Source organism: Bufo gargarizans, chromosome 6 (assembly GCF_014858855.1).
Source record: "Bufo gargarizans isolate SCDJY-AF-19 chromosome 6, ASM1485885v1, whole genome shotgun sequence".
Lineage (NCBI taxonomy): Eukaryota > Metazoa > Chordata > Amphibia > Anura > Bufonidae > Bufo > Bufo gargarizans.
In genome coordinates this window covers 51,234,260-51,256,761 of record NC_058085.1, presented here as the reverse complement: position 1 = coordinate 51,256,761, position 22,502 = coordinate 51,234,260, and the positions used below count along the sequence as shown (strand labels likewise).

General features: G+C 43.2%; 1 protein-coding gene across 1 annotated transcript; it reads left to right on the top strand.

Moving 5' to 3' along the window:
* Positions 1 to 1,426: 1,426 nt before the first annotated feature.
* Positions 1,427 to 21,778, top strand: BTBD17 (BTB domain containing 17). The gene is made up of 5 exons (XM_044298851.1): positions 1,427 to 2,386; positions 4,752 to 4,854; positions 5,285 to 5,396; positions 19,247 to 19,523; positions 20,134 to 21,778. Exons 3-5 carry the CDS (start codon positions 5,384 to 5,386, stop codon positions 21,212 to 21,214), a joined length of 1,371 nt encoding a protein of 456 aa, XP_044154786.1. The 5' UTR covers positions 1,427 to 2,386; positions 4,752 to 4,854; positions 5,285 to 5,383; the 3' UTR covers positions 21,215 to 21,778.
* Positions 21,779 to 22,502: the final 724 nt, after the last annotated feature.

Here is a 22,502-nt window from a genome sequence, read left to right as displayed (position 1 = left end):
TCACATGGCCTGTGATGTCACCAAAGGTCCTTCGCCTGTTCCCAGTATAAGATTCAATTGTATTTGCCGTTCTGTGTACGGCAATACAGTTGCATCTAGCAGGCAGGCAGGACATTCGGGGCATGGGACAAAACATCCGGGGCCCAGGCCCCGAATGTTTTAACCTAGCGACGCCCCTGGTATACACTATTTATCTGGGTGATGTATACACTATTTATCTGGGTGATGTATACACTATTTGGATGCTGTATTCACTATTTATCTGGGTGCTGTCTACACTATATATCTGGGTGCTGTATACACTATATATCTGGGTGCTGTATATACCATCTGGGTGCTGTCTACACTATATATCTGGGTGATGTATACACTATATATCTGGGTGCTGTATACACTATATATCTGGGTGCTGTATATACCATCTGGGTGCTGTATATACTATCTGGGTGATGTATACACTATATATCTGGGTGCTGTATACACTATATATCTGGGTGCTGTATATACTATCTGGGTGCTTTATACACTCTATATCTGGGTGGTGTATACACTATCTGGGTGGTATATACACTATTTATCTGGGTGCTGTATACACTATTTATCTGGGTGCTGTATACACTATTTGGATGCTGTATTCACTATTTATCTGGGTGCTGTATACACTATTTATCTGGGTGCTGTATACACTATCTGGGTGCTGTATACACTATTTATCTGGGTGCTGTATACACTATCTGGGTGCTGTATACACTATTTATCTGGGTGCTGTATACACTATCTGGGTGCTGTATACACTATTTATCTGGGTGCTGTATTCACTATTTATTTGGAAGCTGTATACACTAGTTAGGCTACTTTCACACTAGCGGCACAGACCTCCAGGAGGCTGTTACGTCGGGTGAACAGCCTGTCAGATCCGTCCTGCCGCTATCGACCGTGTGCCTCCGGACTGCCACTCCGTCCCCATTGACTATAATGGGGGCGGGGGGCGGAGTTCCGGCGAGGCACGGCAGCACACCGCGAGAGGCTGCCGGAATAAATGTTGAACATGTTGTAGTTTTATTCTGGCAGCCTCTCGCCGTGTGCTGTCGTGCCTCCACCGGAACTCCGCCCCCCGCCCCCATTATAGTCAATGGGGACGGAGCGGCAGTCCGGAGGCACACGGTCACTAGCGGCAGGACGGATCTGACAGGCTGTTCATCCGATGGAACAGCCTCCCGGAGGTCTGTGCCGCTAGTGTGTAAGTAGCCTTATCTGGATGCTGTATACAATATTTATCGAAATGCTGTATACACTATGGGGGTCATTTATTAACCTGAAATACGCCTACAATGATACCACATTTAAATAGTTTTTCTTGTGTTTTAATCTTAAAAAAAATATATTCAAACTTTTTTTTTTTGCTTTTCTTTACCATATTGTGACCCTCATAACTTTTCACCTTTTATTACATTTTTGCTATGTGAAGCTATGGAAAAAATTGTGAATTGGCCATTTTGAGTTTTTTTCCTGTTGTTCCCCCTCCCAAATCCTGCCACCAGCAGGCCTCCATAGTAATAACAGCTCGGATACGCTGGGTCTCTCCATAACGATAAAGTGCATCAGAGCAAAGGAACGGCTCCCCCGATCACTACATGGGGGAGCCATTCCTGACCCGGAAGTGCACGATTTCAGTTTTTCTGCATTTACATGCCGCGGTCACATTTGGCCACAGCATCTAAAGGGTCAAATGTCTGCATTCGGCATTATCGCTGGTCGCAGACATTAGTCCCAGGCCTCTGCTGTTTAAAACACCAGAGACCTGGAAGCTCGCGAGCAGGCACCATATTTAAAACCCCTGACTGTGTATACTCATTATCTGGACTCTGTATGATCACATTTTACACTATTAGGGCTCATGCACATGGCCTTAGCCGTTTTTGCTGTCTGCAAATTGTGGTGTGTGCTGTCCGCATCTTTTGAATTGAATGCAGACAAAAACCACGGTCATGTGCATGAGCCCTTATGCTGTATACACTATTTACTGTATTATTATTTTTGTATTATTCTTTTGCCCCACACAATACATTTAACAGTTTTCAATCAGGATCAATATTGCAGTTACATCCATGTTATGGAGTCCCAGAGCCACCAGATTGGTCATTTCCCTGTGACATCTCACCTTCCTGCTGCCCTTGGATTAGATTTCTCACCCTTTTTCTCCTCTACCTTAGATTAATTAGTATATTAAGTCCCTGCGGTGAGAACTCTGTGTGGATCACACATCACAGGAGAACAGTATCTTTGCCGTCATCCTCCATACTGTAAGATGAGAGAAGGGCGGAGGCCGTGTAATACAGAACCAATGGCACTTGCTGCGTCAGATGGTGGCTGGCAGATGGTCGAGGTAATTTTACCAAAAAGTGTATATATTAAAGAGGTTGTTGTCCGCTTTTTTGTATTAATGACCTATCCTCAAGATAGGACATCAATATCAGATCTACGGGGATCTGACTCTCGGCACCCTGCTGATCAGCTGTTTGAAGAGAAAGCTCTTCTTACGAGCGCTGCCTTTTCTTCTCTGCTTAGCTGCTCGCCATTGCAACTGCAGCGGTGAGCAGGTGTAATTACAACAATGGCGTTCCATTCACTTCAGTGAGACGGCTCCTTCCTGTTCAACTGAATGGGACAGAAAACATCCCACTGAAGTGAACAGGAACGCCATAGTTGTAATTGCGCCTGGGCACCACAGCAGTTGCAATGGCGAGCAGGTAAACATCAAAGAGAAGGCAGCGCTCGCTTTCTCTTCAAACAGCATGGCTATATTAAAGGGGTTGTCCGGGTCATACCCTTATTTTCACCCCGGCAGCCCCCCTGAGCCTAGCATCAGAGCATCTCATGCTCCGAAGCGCTCCCGTGCCCTGCGCTAAATCACGCAGGGCACGGGCTCTTGTGTTTTCAATAACACACTGCCGGGCGGTAACTTCCGCCCAGCAGTGTGTTCGGTGATGTCACAGTCTCTGAGGGGCGGGCTTTAGCTCTGCCCTAGCCGTTTTACTGGCTAGGGCAGAGCAAAATCCCACCCATCAGTTCCGGTGACGTCACCGGGGTTCCTGTCAGCCCCATGGAGAGCCCCGGTACGTCACCGGATCTCCTAAAAATGTCTTTGTCCTGCGCAATTTAGCGCAGGGCAAAGGAGAGTATCGGAAGCATGAACTGCTCCGATGCTCATGTCAGGGGGGCTGTACTCACCTCATCCTGGTCCTCGGCGCTCCACTGTGGAGGCTGCGCTGTGACCTCAGACTGTGCACGCCCACACAGCAGACTGTACAAGAGGATTACCGAGCAAGTGCAGTGAGGAGCGGCGGCGGCCAGAGCAGGAAAGATAAGTGCTTTTTTTATTTTATTTGAGGGCTGATTGAGGCACTGGGGGCTGAAGAGGGGCACTGGGGGGCTGAAGAGGGGCATTGGGGGCTAATATGAGGCACTGGGGGCTGACATGAGGCACTGGGGCTCTTATCTGAGGTCTTATTGGGATCTTATTAACATTGGGGTCTTATTGGGGCTGTCAGCTGAGGTCTGATTAACATTGGGGGTCTGATTGGTGGTTTGACCTCAGGTGTAATGAAAAATATATATTTTTTTATTGTCTCCCTCTAAAACCTAGGTGCGTCTTATAGGGCGAAAAATACAGTAAGTTTTAAAATTATTTCTTCTCCCTTCATTATATTGATAGTGCGGGTCTGTATGTATGTATGTATGCAGAGTGTGTTTGTGTATATATATGTGTGTGTGTGTGTATAATATATACATACATACACACGCGCGGCGTGTGTGTTTGTGCTTTAGGGTGTACACCCTAATGCAAAAGGCTGCCACGCCTTTGCCTCCACCTCTGATATTGATGACCTAGCCTCAGGATAGGTCATCAATATATTTTAAAAAAAATGCAGAAAACCTCTTTAATATAGCCATACTATGTCAAGTGACAATTCCATTCATTTCCACACACTATAGCTATTCAGTGACCAAGTAATACTGCCATAGAATTCCTAAATAATACCTCTACACAAACACTATCATATAGTGCCCACATAACACTAACACTGCTGTATATATTGCCCTAACAAAATGCCATATTTTCTTTGTATTTTTTCAGACTATAAAACATACTTTCCCCCCCCATATGTGAGAGAAAATGGCAGTGCGTCTTATAGGTCAGATGCTAATGAACGCTTCCATTACGAAAGTGGTCATTAGCAAGCGGCAGGAGCGAGGAGCAGTGAGGGACGCGCTGAGCCGGCTCTACTCCCCCCATCCTGGTCTTCTTCCAGGCTTCACTCTGCACTGTGTCCTAACTGTATACAGCGTCAGGATGTAGCGCACGTACGCACGCACTATTACCTGGCCACCTCAGGTCACAGTACGCGTGGGCCGGAAGAAGACCAGGGAGTAGTGAGTGCTGGATCTGCAGGGTGGCAGCATCATCCGAAGCAGGAGAGATGTTTACTTTTTTATGTCTGATCTGAGGTTTGATCTGAAGCTGATGGACACTGGGGTGGTCTCATCTGAGACTGAAGGAGTTTGGGAGTCTGATCTGTGGTGTGATGGGGGTCTGATTTTGGGGTTTTATCTGAGGTCTGATGAAGAATGGGGGTCTGATTTTGGGGTCTTATCTGAGGTCTGATAAAGAAAGGGGGTCTGATTTGGAAGTCTGATGAAGATTGCTGGTCTGATGACATTTTTTCTTCTTCTTTTCCTCTAAATCCTAGGTGGTCTTATAGTCCAGTGCATCTTATAGTCCAAAAAAATTATAATACGGTAATACCTGAATGCCATCAGGTCATACAACTGACATCTGAAATATCAAGTGAAGTAAGTGCAGTAAAAGAATATATATATATATATATATATATATATATATATATATATCAGCATTTTCGTCTTTTAGTCATTTCACCCTTCCAAAAAAATTTAATAAAAAATTATCAAAAAGTTGCATGTCCTCCAAAATTGTATCAATACAACTTACAACTAACAGTGCCAGGGAGTGGAAGTATCAGTCTTTCCTTCATGTTTCTCCTTCTTTTTGGATCCACTCCTGGCACTGGATCAAAAAAACTGGATGTGTACTTATACAGCCCTACATAAACCACATAATACCACCGTTTAGTGCCAAAATAATACTGTCACATACAGTCCACATAACGCCACCATATTGTAAAATCTAACATGAAGCTTTCAAATAATACTGCCATATAGTTCCCGCATAAGACTGTAACTCAAGGATTATCCTATTCTTCAGGTGAGAAGACCGATGCCCGAGCTGTGGTAAAACAATTCGATCATTTCCGATCCTGGTCCATCTGAGCTTTGACCTTCCAATTACAGACTGTAAAGAGAGATGTTTGCCCAAGGTAAACACCAGATCATTTCCATCTCACGTAGGTTTAGTAACTCACCCTAGATCCGCCACATCATCAGCGGGAGGGTCACCAGACCTGATGGGAATGATATTTGCGCACATATTACGGTTAGCGGTGGTCTGTAAGGTGCGCTAACGTCTGGTAGCCTCTCGTAAAGCCTCCAGCATTTTTCAGTAGATCGCATCTGGCTCTGCAGCTTCCAAATGTGGCATCTCTGGGCATGGGGCACAGATGTGACATCATGACGGCATAGTCGGCAGCTGTGCCCAGTGCCAGCTAAATGCTCTTGGTGGTTCTTTGCCATTAGGCCAAATATGGCTGCTCAGTTCAGCAAAGCTGAGAATGCAACAATTTTACTGAAAAATAATGTGATGATGCTAGTAATTATGTTAAATGACACTGTAGTAACCCCCCAAATCCTATTACCTTTATATTTAAAAAAAAATGGTCTGGGAAGCTTAGATATGAGGAGCTGTTTGATAAGGTTCTCACTCTGTTAAGCTGAGATATGAGGAGCTGTTTGATAAGGTTCTCACTCTGTTGAGCTCCTGTAGCTGTCACCCCCTCCGGTGTCAGGACATATCCCATGGCACATAGATCAGTACCCTAGATGAGGCAGAGTGGCTTTTTGGCCATGCCACACTGGACCCATCCACTAGCTAAGCCCCTGTTGCAACACCCTATACAGTGGTGTACCTCACACACAGACAATGCAACCACTGCATGGCCCATGGTGGCAAGTAGCTTGGCAGATACACAATCACAGGATGTACCTGCAATCACCACTAGGGGGAGCTCACTGCACACAGATTGTTTCTTTTACAGCCTGCTGTAAAAACCCATATACAGTGAGCTCCCCCTAGTGGTGGCAGAAAGAATCCAATTCTACAACATTATGGCTGTGAATGGAAGCAGGGAAGCAAATAAAAAAAATTGTATGTAATTATGGTGGGCATTAAAATGGTACATTTTGCTGAGCTACCAGTGGTGTTTTTTTTGCTGTTAGGCCCTATGATTACTGTGATCGCCCCTGACCAATATCGCATTTTCTTGGATCAATATGAGTATGGTAAAAAAAAGAGATATTGCAGTAATCTACAATCAGTCTATTCATAGGGTGTGAGACCTGTGCATTTGCCTAGGGCTGCTCCTGCTGAAGGGAGCACCACTAAGTATATTAATGAATACACTTTTATTATGACAATCCTATGAAGGTGTTTGTTGACTATATGATATGGGTGTATTACATAAGCACTATATGGCGGTATTTACTTAAGCACTGTGAGGCACTTTCAGTGCTACATATTCAGGCAGCTGTATGCAAGTGTTATTTTGGCCAACATAAGGCACTGTTATTTGGGCACTAGATTGTATGGCACTAAATAGGTACGGTATGATATGGTTATTTGTAAACTGTATGGCAGTGCAACATATTGCGGAAGACGGGACCAACAGAACACAAGTCATCTTCAATTTAAGCCTGAAAAGGATTTAACATTTTTTTTTTTAAAGCGCAAGATTCACAAAATTTTTAGCAATTTTTGCTACTTGTGATATTCTTTTTACCTTTATGCTATATTTGCCTATTTAGTTTCATGGAGATAATCAAAAATTCGATGGCGTCCCGGTTTTCTATAAAGGCAGTTCTAGGTAATTTAGTAATTAGAATATGTAGATATTTTTTTATTTGATGCAACTTCACCTTTAACGACTGGTTAGACCGGCTGCTAATATTTCTAGAGATGAGCGAATCGACTTCGGATAAAACATCCGAAGTCGATTCGCATAAAACTTCGTTCCAATACTGTACGGAGCAGGAGCTCCATACAGTATTAGAATGTATTGGCTCCGATGAGCCGAAGTTATTGCTGCGTAATAACTTCATAAATTAATTTGTTCTGTAAAAAAACATTTCCCAAACTCGGGTTCAGTTCCAAGGTACCAGAGTTCGGGAAATGTTTTTTTTACTGTACAAATGAATTTATGAAGTTACTACGCAGCAATAACTTCGGCTCATCGGAGCCAATACATTCTAATACTGTACAGAGCACCTGCTCCGTACAGTATTGGAACGAAGTTTTATGCAAATCAATTCGCTCATCCCTAAAACTTTCCATTGTGGCGTCTGTCAATTTTTTTCCAAGCAGCTACTGCCATCTAGTGGTCACTGTATGTAAATACTCAAACATTTATAGCTTTCAATAAAAGACTTGACGGAGTGGGGTCTGGCTGCAGGGATCCCCAATAAATATGCAACATAACATGCTTGCATCTAGTGCAAATGTATTCAGCCTCGAATGGCTCTTCAAGGCACACATACAGGACGCACACTTAGTGGCATTGTCCATGGAGCACATGTTTAAATGGGGATGTACAGTAAAGAAGGAAAACAGCAAATATGAGTTAGATTTAGACTCCGCTGTAATTGGAAAACTTGCTAGAATCAAGCAAACAACACACAAGGAAAATCTTTTCAACCTTAGTCTGTTGCTCCTTGTCCTAAAAAAAAAAGTTTTTATTTATTAATGATATCGAGGACGGGATTAATAGCACCATTTCTATTTTTGCAGATGACACTAAGCCGTGTACTGTGCAGTCTATGGAAGATGTCCACAAACTACAAGCTGACTTGGACACTCTGAGTTATTGGGCATCAACTTGGCAAATGAGGTTCAATGTGGATAAATGTAAAGTTCTGCATCTTGGTAGTAATAATCTCTGTGCTTCATATGTCCTAGTGGATGTAACACTGGGGGAGTCACTTATAGAGAAGGATTTGGGTGTCCTTGTAGATGGTAGATTAAATAACAGCATACAATGTCAATCAGCTGCTTCTAAGGCCACCAGGATATTGTCATGCATTAAACGAAGCACGGACTCGCCGGGCAGGGATGTGATATTACCACTTTACAAAGCGTTGGTGCGGCCTCATCTGGAATATACAGTTCAGTTCTGGGCACCAGTCCATAGAAAGGACGCTCTGCAGCTGGAGAAAGTACAGAGGAGAGCAACTAAACTGATAAGGGGCAGGGAGGGTCTTAGTTATTAAGAAAGATTTAAATAATTGAACTTATTTAGTCTTGAGAAGAGACATCTAAGGGGGACATGATTAACCTATACAAATATATATATGGGCCATACAAAAAATAGGGAGGAAAAACTGTTCCATGTAAAATGCCCTGAAAAGACAAGTGGGCACTGCCTCCGACTGCAGAAGGAAAAGTTCAGTCTCCAGAAGCGTCAAAGCTTCTTCACTGTAAGAACTGTGAATCTGCGGAATAGACTTCCTCAGGACGTGGTCACAGCAGGAACAGTGGGCAGTTGTAAAAAGGGTTTAGATGATTTCTTAAAAGTAAATGACATTAATGCTTATAAATGTGTAGAAATCGGAGTCTCACTTCCTTCTGGGATTCACGTCCCCACCGATCCCTTGGTTGAACTTGATGGACTTATGCATTTTTTCAACTGTATTAACTATGTAAGTAAGGGAGCCAAGCTTTGATTTCCAGGGAATAATGACCCCCCCAATCTTAAAGTGCTACACCCCGTTTCATGTTTGTACCCCCAGACTCAAAATCTGAACAGTCACATGTGGCTGTAGTTACCCCAATATCCCCCACCCACCCTAAACTGACATATGGGGTGCTGTTTGTGGAGCCCTCATAATATAGAGCTGATATATATCATGCCAACATTTGAATTGCAGAATATTTGGGCTGAGCTCCGTTCTGCTTAGAACCCCCCCCCCCCGAAAAATGCCTAGAAATTGCCCTAACCACAAAAACTAGCGCACAGGGTCTCTTTTTGGGGTCCATTTTATGGGGCAAGTATATACCAGCCCCTAAGATGAAGGGGACATATAAGGGTGTAATGGTAGCAGACCCCTCTGCCCCATAAGAAGGCACCAGTTTTTATGACTGACCCTGGGCCCCTGCAGTACCAGCTTCAGACAAATGGTCATCCGTGTAATACATGGACAGTTGGAGTTCGCCATCAGAGCATTTCTCCATTATGGCTTACAAAGTGGGGGTCCCGAGCAGGGGGACCTAAATCTATCTGCTCAGATAAGGAGGATATAAGACAACCCCTTTGCACCAGCTTTTCAGTGTGAGCACCCCATAGCTCAGCTTCCCTGTGAGTAAATTGGGGTGTCAGGTGATCCCCATTCTACTAGTTCAGGAAGCATTACCTTGAATCGCTCTGTCTGACCTGAGCAGTGGGTACAGAGGATGCCAGTCACACCAGCTGGCATCTATGGGCACCCATGGCATAGAGAGCAGCTGTCTGCTTTGGGTTGCGTTGCTGTTGTTGGCACAGTAAGCACTGCCCGCAGGACAACCACATCTGACAGCGCCTGATCAATGGAAAGCAGGACGAACAGCGTTAGAGGGCAGCATAGGACGCAGCCATTAACCCTTTCATGAAGCAGAGTAACTTGGATCTGGAAAAAAAAACTGAGGGTGGGAGGTTAGTATTAACCATGAATTTACTTTCTAAGGGATTGTATGAGATTTGTTTTTCACAAACAGCGCCACTCTTCTCCACTGGTCATGTCTGGTATTAGAGAATCCTGCAATACCAGAGTCAGGATGTAACTCAGGATCAGTACAGGATAAGTAATGTATGTACACAGTGACTGCACCAGCAGAATAATGAGTGCAGCTCTGGAGTATAATACAGGATGTAACTCAGGATCAGTACAGGATAAGTAATGTATGTACACAGTGACTGCACCAGCAGAATAGTGAGTGCAGCTCTGGAGTATAATACAGGATGTAACTCAGGATCAGTACAGGATAAGTAATGTATGTACACAGTGACTGCACCAGCAGAATAGTGAGTGCAGCTCTGGAGTATAATACAGGATGTAACTCAGGATCAGTACAGAATAAGTAATGTATGTACACAGTGAGTCCACCAGCAGAATAGTGAGTGCAGCTCTGGAGTATAGTACAGGATGTAACTCAGGATCAGTAATGTAATGTATGTACACAGTGACTGCAGCAGCAGAATAGTGAGTGCAGCTCTGGAATATAATACAGGATGTAACTCAGGGTCAGTAGAGGATAAGTAATGTAATGTATGTACACAGTGACTGCACCAGCAGACTAGTGAGTGCAGCTCTGGAGTATTATACAGGATGTAACTCAGGATCATTACAGGATAAGTAATGTAATGTATGTACGCAGTGACTCCACCAGCAGAATAGTGAATGCAGCTCTGGAGTATAATACAGGATGTAACTCAGGATCAGTACAGGATAAGTAATGTAATGTATGTACACAGTGACTCCACCAGCAGAATAGTGAGTGCAGCTCTGGAGTATAATACAGGATGTAACTCAGGATCAGTACAGGATAAGTAATGTATGTACACAGTGAGTCCACCAGCAGAATAGTGAGTGCAGCTCTGGAGTATAATACAGCATGTAACTCAGGATCAGTACAGGATAAGTAATGTGATGTATGTACACAGTGACTGCACCAGCAGAATAGTGAGTGCAGCTCTGGAGTATAATACAGGATATAACTCAGGATCAGTACAGGATAGGTAATGTATGTACACAGTGAGTCCACCAGCAGAATAGTGAGTGCAGCTCTGGAGTATAATACAGCATGTAACTCAGGATCAGTACAGGATAAGTAATGTAATGTATGTACACAGTGACTGCACCAGCAGAATAGTGAGTGCAGCTCTGGAGTATAATACAAGATGTAACTCAGGATTAGGACAGGATAGGTAATGTAATGTATGTACACAGTGACTCCACCAGCAGAATAGTGAGTGCAGCTCTGGGGTATAATACAGGATGTAACTCAGGATCAGTACAGGATAAGTAATGTATGTACACAGTGACTGCACAAGCAGAATAGTGAGTGCAGCTCTGGAGTATAATACAGGATGTAACTCAGGATCAGTACAGGATAAGTAATGTATGTACACAGTGAGTCCACCAGCAGAATAGTGAGTGCAGCTCTGGAGTATAATACAGGATGTAACTCAGGATCAGTACAGGATAAGTAATGTAATGTATGTACACAGTGACTGCACCAGCAGAATAGTGAGTGCAGCTCTGGGGTATAATACAGGATGTAACTCAGGATCAGTACAGGATAAGTAATGTAATGTATGTACACAGTGACTGCACCAGCAGAATAGTGAGTGCAGCTCTGGAGTATAATACAGGATGTAACTCAGGATCAGTACAGGATAAGTAATGTATGTACACAGTGACTGCACCAGCAGAATAGTGAGTGCAGCTCTGGAGTATAATACAGGATGTAACTCAGGATCAGTACAGGATAGGTAATGTAATGTATGTACACAGTGACTCCACCAGCAGAATAGTGAGTGCAGCTCTGGGGTATAATACAGGATGTAACTCAGGATCAGTACAGGATAAGTAATGTATGTACACAGTGACTCCACCAGCAGAATAGTGAGTGCAGCTCTGGAGTATTATACAGGATGTAACTCTGGATCAGTACAGGATAAGTAATGTATGTACACAGTGACTGCACAAGCAGAATAGTGAGTGCAGCTCTGGAGTATAATACAGGATGTAACTCAGGATCAGTACAGGATAAGTAATGTAATGTATGTACACAGTGACTCCACCAGCAGAATAGTGAGTGCAGCTCTGGAGTATAATACAGGATGTAACTCAGGATCAGTACAGGATAAGTAATGTAATGTATGTACACAGTGACTCCACCAGCAGAATAGTGAGTGCAGCTCTGGAGTATAATACAGGATGTAACTCAGGATCAGTACAGGATAAGTAATGTTACACCATCAGAGGCTAATATGGGAATACCCCTTTAAGGACAGAAGCTGATATAATTATGTACAATACACAGATGTATGGATGGTCCTCCAGTGACTTCGTTCTTTGCATTATGTCCTGCTCATGTAGGGGAAATTGATTAAATGTTTCCACCCTGCTGGAGAGCAGAATTAATGGCAGAGCAAATATCTGTCGTTCAGTGACATTCCCCCTGGCTAGAGACATGGGACGTGGAGCCACCCCTGAGCATGCTGCCGGCTCTGTCTGTGTGAGGGGAGTTCAGTCCCCGGAGACAGTCATCCTAAGCTGACCCAGACTGTCCCCCTGGGGGGTGCGCTCCATCTGCTCCCTACGTGCAGCTGTGCCTCGCTGTAACCGCACATCACCCTGTCACTTTATAACGCTCTCCCATGCCCCTGCTCTGTGCCATCTATAGAGAGTGCATCTGGGCCTGGTACATGTGGCGGTCCAAAGGCTCCTCTGCCACATACATCACCAGTATTATAAATAGTACATGGTAGGCGGGGGCCTGCCCACATTTACATACCCATGCATTTGAAGGGCATGTATATACTGTACTCATGTCTATGTCTGGACTTGCCCTTTAATATACAGATGCTACAAATATAAGTGTGTCTTCTTTTCTTAACAAAGTGTCCCAGTTAAAGGGGTATACCAACAGTTGGGGGGCTGTGCACCCCTATTCTAGCCATTGTCAGAGCCCCTCCGATCTAATATTTATGACCTATTCAGTAGCAAGGTGTTAAATGTTTGTGGCTGGAATATCCCTTTACAATCTCAAAAATTACATTTAAAGGGGTTATCCAGGAATTTGATATTGATGGCCTATCTTCAGGACAAGTCATTAATATCAGATTTGCGGGGGTCCGACTCCCGGGAGGGAGCTCCGCCGATCAGCTGTTTAAAGAGGCCGCTGAGGGGCTGATGGCACTCTCAGCTTACCAAGCATAGCGCCGTCCACTGTATAGTGGATGTGCGCGGTATTGCAGCTCAGCTCCATTCACTTGAATGGGACTGAATTGTGCCTAGGACATGACTGATGAAGGTGATGTCACTGGCCTTACGGAGCACTGTGGTCACTTCAAACAGCTGATCGGCGTGGGTTCTGGGAGTCAGACCCCTGCGGATTTGATATGGATGACCTATCCTGAGGATAGGTCATCAATAGCAAATTCCCGGATAACCCCTTTAAAGGAACATTACAGGCTAAGGTGATACATTGTTATGTATCGGATGGCTCAGGTAATTCAAAGACCCCCATAGAGACAATACTAGTGTAAGGCCTCATGCACACGACCGCTGTTTCATTCTGTGTCCGTTGTTCCGTTTTTCATGATTTTCTGCAGACCCATTGACTTTCAATGGGTCCGTTGAAAACTCGGCTAATGCACCGTTTGTCATCCGCGTCCGTGATCCGTGGTTTCAGTCCGTCAAAAAAAATATAACCTGTCCTATTTTTTTCACGGAAAACGGTTCGCGGACCCACTTAAGTCAATGGGACCGTGAAAAAATGCGGAGGCACACATGATTGTCGTCCGCGTCCGTTTTTTTCCTATCATTTGCACGGCAAACTTGACTTAGACTTTTTTTTACTTTCCTTCATGTCTGGTGATCCTCCAAAAATAAAGGAAGACACACGGAAACAAAAACGGATCACGGAACAACGGAACCCCATTTTGCGGAACGGAACACAACAACGGTCGTGTGCATGAGGCCTAATGCTGAGCGTAGCTGCATTGCCTATTGTAGTCTGAGGTAGTCTGGAATTCCTTTTCTGCCTCATTAGAGGCTCAGCCTGCTGCCCCCTTGCTTTACACTGCAGATCTGCTTTTTAAAGGGCCTTAATTTAGGTGATAAGTATCTGATCAGTTGGGGAGCAAACACTTAGACCCCCAGTGATCCCAAAAACAGGACCCCAAAGTCCCTGGAGTGAAGAGAGCAACAGTTGGCCATGTGCCCTGCTGCACCATTCATCTCTGTGGGACTGTCGGAGATAGTCGAGGGCTGTACTCGCCTTTTCTTTGGCCGACCTGTAGTCGCGGTGGAACAGCAGCGCACATGCCTGACCATGGCTCCATGTTAATCTAAGCCTTATTTTTTGGATGCAATCTACTGTTCCTTGTTATCAGTCATATTAGAATAAGGGCTCATGCACATAACTGTATGTATTTTGCGATCCACAAAAAAAACGGATCCGCAAAAAAACTAGAACGGACACGGAAAGAAAATACGTTTGTGTGCATGAGCCCTAAGGAGGAGGCTGACTCTTGTACCAGAAGTCCCCCTCTATGATCTCTGCTGCTTCTCCAGGGCTGAGAACATGTAGTACTGATTTGGGTTAGTACCACTTTAAATTGACTGTCTCTTTCATGCAAATTAGCCTTAATCTCCCCAAAGGGGAGAGGAAGCTTCTGTTACATTGTATCCTATTAAGAATGGAACTTTCATAGCATTCAGAATGCAAACACTGGTTGCCATGACAACCGGCAGAAGCACCAATGTCTGACGAGTGACAACCCGAGAGGATCAGAGCCCAATATAAATAGTGAGAGCCCCGACTTCTGCAAGAGAAGAGGTGGCAGGATGGAGAGGGGGGATCGCCGTGTCCGGGGCGGGAGGTGGCTGGCCCTGCTACCACTGCTTTTCATTACTGCAGAAGCAGGTAAGCTGATGGCACTCTTCCACATCTGGCTAGGAGGACTACAAGTCTTAGCAACCCTCGACTATGGTCTGGCTGCCATCATATGGCATTTGTACTGGGACCTAGCTATATGATCATTCTGCATATTAGAATGCAAAAACGACAGTAGAAATAGATAATTTATGGAAAAATATTAGGGTGATAATTTTTTAGTTTTGTGTGCTTTATTTTACTCTGCGGATCTTTTCAATCTACTCCTGGTTCAAGATTAGAATGCAAAAACTACAGTTAAGACTGACACCCAACAGAAATAGACATGTTCAAAATAAGTTCTAGCCATGTATTTTTTTGTTTAGTTCAACTGTGGTTGAATATTTGTATTTCCCAGTTTTAGGTTTAAAAATAAATAAATTAATAAAAAAATATATAAATGGCTATATTTGTATATTTTCTTGATTGCAAGTGTGATTTAATTTACTGTTAAACATTGGACGGGAAATTCTTATCTTCTGGTTTTAGGTAAAAAAAAAATAAAAATTATTAAAAATAATCCATGTTTTATTTTCTTTTTTATCTATTTTTTTGGAGGAGGTTGTCTTAACTTTTATGCTGTAAACTTTTTAATTTATGTGTGTGTTTTATTTATTTATTTTCTTTTTGTTTCAGTTATTTACTAATATTTTTCTAATATGTTCCTCTATTATAAAACAGCATATCATTTCATTATTCCAGGTATACACAATTTTTAAGTGAAAATAAAAAAATAAAAAATGTCTATTTAATATATATATATAATTTTTTATTTTATTTTTTATTTCTGGAAGGAACTGGTCTTTCACGATGCAAACTTTTCATTTTATTTTAGCTATCTCCTTACTGTTGTCTTTTTTTATCACCTTTTTCTCAGCAGTTTTTTTTTTCTTTTTAGCTGACCTTTGCCCTTTCTAAATGTCCCTCTGATATATAATTTGCTCCATTCATTTATTTTTAGGCTGTTGCTGCGTTATATCATAGCGTATCAATTTATTATTTCATCTATATAGTAAGAAAAAAGGTTAGATATATACTGTATGTACACCGTATGTATTTGCTTTCATATCATGGACCATTAGATAATGTCTGTGGCAAGGAAGAGGTTAAGGCTGGGGGGAGTAATCTCATCACCCGCGCTTTGTACCATCTATCCGCCAGTCTGAATGGGATCGGGGGACAGGCCTGATGACAGAGTTTGTTTGTGTTGCCTCCTGTGAATAGATCTTAAGCCTTTGTATGTCGCCCAGTTGACTCTTAAAGCCAAATTGTGAGGGGTGGTGGGCAGGGAGGTGGGGGCTTGTGCCCGTTCTACCACCACCACCACTGAGATGAACGTAATGGGTTACTGGGTTGGGAACCTCTTTTGTGCTGTCATTTATGGGATGTAAATGAGTTTTTGGCAGAGATTGAGCTGAAGAGCGGATTGTGCGGCCATCAAAACAAAGCTCAATATTCAATGCCCTGGGAACATGTGGCGAGGGGGGCAGCCTCCTTCGGTTTAGAGGGCAGTATAAAGGGCATGGAACTTTAATTTTAAGGATTATGCACTTGGGCAATATTTTGGGTTTTTCTCTGCTGTTGAATGCAGCCTGTTGCTCTCTGTTATCAGCCATGTCAGGCTGGAGCGAGGCGGTCACTATAATGTTCCTCAATGAGATGAATGACAGGAGGTCAGTGGTCAGTTGGCTCACCCACACATTCAGATTTTTTGCCATAAAACTGTGGGAAAATGGCAAGGCGGTTCAGAGATTTCATGTAATACTGGGGGGCGCAGATGCTGCAATCTAGACCTGTAGCCCAAGGGGGCGGCCACATGTTTCGGTGGGTGGCCATTGGCTGCACAATCGTGAAGGTATTTCCTGTTTTACTTGGAAAATTGTGTGGCTCTTGGCCACCACATGTTGAGCCACAGCTAGATGCCACAACATGTGGCCATACCCCGCGCCAACCTTCAAAGTCTTGTGCTGATTGGTCACATGTGGATGCCACAACATCTGTCCATACACTTATTACATAGTGTCTAACAGTGCCTAACTTGCCAAGATGGTCCAAAAAATGGACGGGGCTTATTTAGCCCATAGGTGGCCATTCCCAGGTGGATATGGTACGTGCGTCCGTCACAGGTTGAAGACCTCTCATGTATATAGTAAGCCATATACATAGGCCCAAGTAGCAGAACTTGGTAAGGAACCCTTACTTATAGAGCGGCTCTATAGCTGAACCTAATTTGCTGTACAGGCAAGATTTATGGTGACTATATGACCAAATGTATGAGACAGAATGAGGAAGTTCAAGCAGGTTTGGTTCTGTAGGTTACTAAAGATGGTGGACTCTCTGTATTAAGTTTCTCACCACACCTGAGACCTACCTGAGCAAGTCAGCAACTATAGTAAGTTAGGGGCATGAAAAAAAAATGCCACAGTAAAGTACTGCCATACTGTACAAATAACTAATGAGATCATACAGTACTGCCATACTGTGGACATAACTAATACCACAATACTGTACTGCTATACTGGACACATAATGACATCATATAGTACTGCCATACTGTACACATACGTAATGACATCATACAGTACTGCAATACTCTCATAACTAGAGATGAGCGAATTTCAGGTTATGAAATTCGTTCACGCTTCGTTTACTGGTAAAAGGTGAATTGCGTTATGGATTCCATGAACACGGAGCAATTATGTGGCGGAATGCCTTTAGAGGCATTCCGTTATTCATTCCATCATAATAGAAGTCTATGGGCTGCAAAATGGATCCGTCCCTCTATAGGCTTCAAAACGGATCGAGTCCTCTCCTGCATAATGGAAACGGGACGGATCCGTTTTGCAGCCCATAGACTTCTATTATAATGGAATGAATAACGGAATGCCTCTAAAGGCATTCCGCCATAGAATTGCGTTATAGTCCGTGGTAACAGAATACATAACCTAGTTCATCTTTTACCAGTAAACAAAGCGTGAATGAATTTCATAACCTGAAATTCGCTCATATCTACTCATAACTAATACCACAATACAGTACTATCATACTGTATATATAACTAATGCCACAATACAGTACTGCCATACTGTACACATAACTAATACAATACAGTACTGCCATACTGTACACATAACTAATGTTACAATACAGTGCTGCCATATTGTACATAACTAAGGTTACAATACAGTACTGCCATACTGTACACAACTAATACCACAATACAGTACTGCCATACTGTACACATAACTAATACCACAATACAGTACTGCCATACTGTACACAACTAATACTACAATACAGTGCTGCCATACTGTACACATAACTAATACCAGAATACAGTACTGCCATACTGTACACATAACTAATGCCACTATACAGTGCTGCCATACTGTACACAACTAATGCCACAATATTATACTGCCATACTGTACACATAACTAATACCACAATACAGTACTGCTACTGTAAGCTTTACACAGCAGACTGAGGAGTAAAGAGATTCCCTATACCCACAATACCCTCCTTTGTCTACACTTCACCGCTACTGTGTAGTGACTAACACCAGGGCTAACTGTCTGGCATTTTGGTGTTAAGTTTAATCGCTGGCTCTATGGTCAGAAAATATAACATCTAGCAGGAGAAAGTTTGACTGTTTTCATTGACTTTTCAGCGACTTTAGTATTGAAAAATAAAAATTTACTCTTTGCTACCTGGAAACCATCAACAAACATGTTACCTGCTGCTTATGGATCTTATTAAGACTTTATATTACTTGCAGGGTGGCTTAGCTCAATATCACATGGATACTATTGGTTATTAACACATTATTTGGGGGGTTAATGAGACAGACAGGTCAACTGGAAACCATCAAATCCCCTGTATGTAATGATTATGTGACAAAATATAAATCTGTGACAAACACACAAGAAATATTCTTCTACACTACAAAAAGTAATATTAAACCAGAACACAGAGCAGTGCTGATGCATCATGTGATGCCTAAGGGAGCGGTGCTTGACACAGGGAGTCTTTCCGATTTTCTTAGAATTCTTTTTGTTAGGCACAACAGTCTATAAATTTTTCCTGAAGTGCTTGTTTTCTTACTTATTATCCACTATTGCTTCTGGAGCTCCTGCTCCCATTTTGGGTGAAGCAAAAAGCAAAGTAAAAATCCAGAAGTTTAGAACTTGACATGACTGCTCTGTAATACCTTGGTATTCCTGTGGGGGTGCTGTAGATAAACTGTGCATCTCAGGTGCTGCAAACAGTAGATCTAAGACTTTGGAAAGAGGTCAAAACTGTGAACCGTCTAGAGATATAGAACATATAAACATGTATCTTCCTATTTTCTTCCTCCTGCAGCTCACAAGTCTGATGTAGGCGGTGATGCCGCAACCACCCTCATTAATCACTCCTCCATGGTCATCCAGCGCCTGCAGGAGCTGCTCCAGAATGGCAACGCCAGTGACAGCACGCTACGTGTACGCACCACCAACTCGGATGAGGTGAAGATCATCCACACCCATCAGCTCTTGCTTATTCTGCAAAGTGATGTCTTTGAAGGACTCTTAGGAAACCAAAGCGTGGTGTCCCTACAGGAGCCCCCAGAGTGCGCTGTTCTGTTTGAGAAATTCATGAGGTAAGTTCCAAAGCACTTCAATAAACATATACAGTGATATATTGAGTAGTACGCGCAGAAATTGATGCTATGTGATACTAAGAGATGGAAACCATCAACAAGCTGCCATTGACAGATTATTACTTCTTTTTATATCATTCAGTTGTGCGCCTTCAGTCTTTAATAGTGACTGAACGAGCAATAAAATCTTAAAGGGGGGCGTCTGATCCTCAGCAGGTGAAATATATTTTTGCATGGCAGCCATTCAGTCCAGTATATGGACTTTTCCAGTTCACATCAGCTACAGCTACTCATTCTGGGTCCCAGAGGTAGGTGCCAGGCTAGAAAGCGCCCTCTATGACAACCACGTGCCCTAATAGGGTATAAGGATATGGTTTGTCTTCATGTAACGACTCCTTTAAGACCCCCATACCTCATATACACATAAATTGGTTTGTTAACAAGACTATTCAGATTTATATGTTTTAATGATCCAGGCTGTCATATATAGTCATATGTTGGATCCATTAACAGCATCCACCATGCTTGTTCATGGTTTCCAGGAACCAAAAGATCCTGAAAAACAGTAAGATCCTATCAAGTGAACTCAGTATTCATGTCTGTCTTGTAGGTATTTCTATTGTGGGGAGATCTCAGTCCAGTTAAATCAAGCCATACCGCTGCATCGTTTGGCCAGCAAGTACCATGTCTCTGCTCTACAGAAAGGCGTTAGTGATTATATGAAGACCCATCTTGCCAGTGAGTCAACTCAGGGCCACGTAGTGAGCTGGTACCATTACGCTTTAGGGATTGGTGATGAAACACTGCAGGAAAGCTGCCTGAAGTTCTTGGCCTGGAACCTTTCCACGGTGATGAATAGCAACGAGTGGGTGACGGTGAGCGACGACCTCATGGTTTCTCTTCTACAAAGATCAGACTTGGTATTGCAGAGCGAGTTAGAATTGTTTGCTTCAGTTGAAGAGTGGGTGAATTGGAACAACCCGAATGTGTCCATTATTGAGAAGGTCCTGAGATCTATCAGGTACCCCATGATTCCTCCAAGTCAACTTTTTCAAATACAGAAGCAGTCGATGTTATTGGCATCCTATCAACATCTTGTCCAGGATCTTCTCTTCCAAGCCTTCCAGTTTCACTCAGCTTCCCCTCTACATCTTGCAAAGTATTTTGATGTTAACTGCAGCATGTTCATTCCTCGGAATTATCTATCTTCATTTTGGGGGTCCCAATGGATCATTAACAACCCTGCCAGGGATGATCGAAGCCTCAGCTTTCAAACTCAACTTGGCCCGAGCAACTATGATTCCAGTAAGAAGATTACCTGGAATGCGCTCTTCTCTCCACGTTGGCTTCCCGTCAGTCTCCGTCCAGTCTACTCAGAGTCTGTGTCTGCTGCTTCTCAAACAAACCGTCTAGAAGATGGAAGGCCACGGTTGGTGATCACTTCGGCCATGAGCGGCCTAGATTTTGCGGGAGTCACTTTCCAGAAGATTATACTGGTGGGAGTGAGGAGACAACAAGGCAAAATCTTTGTGAAGCATGTGTACAGTGTCCACCAGAGCACAGATGAAGTGTCTGACTTCCTGGCCCATGCCGATCTGCAGAAACGGACCTCGGAGTATCTGATCGACAACTCCCTTCATCTCCATATTATCATCAAGCCCATCTACCATTCTCTAATCAAGGCCAAGTGATACGGAATTTCAGTATTAGCTTATCTAGGGGTGTGATGCTCAGTACAGGACCTGGACATTACCATGGACCCTTATTGCTAAAAAATGCTGTTTCTCCAGTATGGTTGGTAAAGATCTGCCTGTCCAAGCCTGACCAAAAACTTAAAAGGGTATCTGGACCATAAAACATCATCTGACATGCTACTGACAAATAATCTTTGTTGAAGGCTCAATAATTGATAGGACGGCATGACCCCTCAGCTTCACCCAATCAAAGATTTATAGTCCTACAAATTTTAACAAGAACTTAGTTTTTCGCAACAGACATTAAAAGGACATGGCACTCACTGGAGGTGAAGGTCTTAGCTTTTAGATTCTGATGGCAGAGGATATATAAAGGAACACATACCCTTTAAGGCCATAGACCAGTGGTAGGTAGCGCTCCAGCTGATATGAAACTGCGATTTCCTGCTTGCCTTGACAACCCGAGAATTAGGCTTCTTTCACATGAGCGTGACGGATTAGGTCCGGATGCGTTCAGCAAAACTCGCACCATTTTGCAAGCAAGTTCAGTCAGTTTTGTCTTTGATTGCGTTCAGTTTTTTCCACGCAAGTGCAATGCGTTTTAATGCGTTTTTCATGTGCGTGATAAAAAACGGAAGGTTTACAAACAACATCAGTGAAAAAAAGCGCATCGCATCCGCATTTTTTCACTTAAGCCCCATTCACTTCTATGGGGCCAGGGATGTGTGAAAAACACAGAATATAGAACATGCTGCGTTTTTCACACAACGCAGAACTGATGTGTGAAAAGATTGAAATGAATGGGTCGGGATTCAGTGCGGGTGCTATGCGTTCACGTCACACATTGCACCCGGCCGGGAAAACTCGCTCGTGTGAAAGGGGCCTTATAGTTTTGCAGCAGGTAGAAGGCCCAGGTTTGGAGACCTTTGCTGTAGACCATTTATTAAACATTGTTGTAAGGCCTCGTGCACACGAGCGCTGTGTGTTTTGCGGTCCTCAAATTGCGGATTAGCACGGACAGCCATTACTATAACTGCCTATTCTTGTCCGCAAAACGAGGAAAAGAATAGGACAAGTTATATTTTTTTTGCGGGGCCAAGGAACGGAGCAACGGATGCGGAGAGCACACGGAGTGCTGTCCGCATCTTTTGTGGCCCCATTGAAGTGAATGCAGCCATGTTTTTGTAATCCAGGACAACCCCTTTAAGTATATAGATGTAAAACTTGAAAAAGGTACAGTCCAGTGATGTCACTGAGATTATTTTATTCAAATTAAATTTATATA

Coding starts and splice junctions, on each gene's coding strand:
- BTBD17 (XM_044298851.1), top strand. Junction 19,524..20,133: donor CTGTTTGAGAAATTCATGAG/GTAAGTTCCAAA, acceptor TCTGTCTTGTAG/GTATTTCTATTGTGGGGAGA.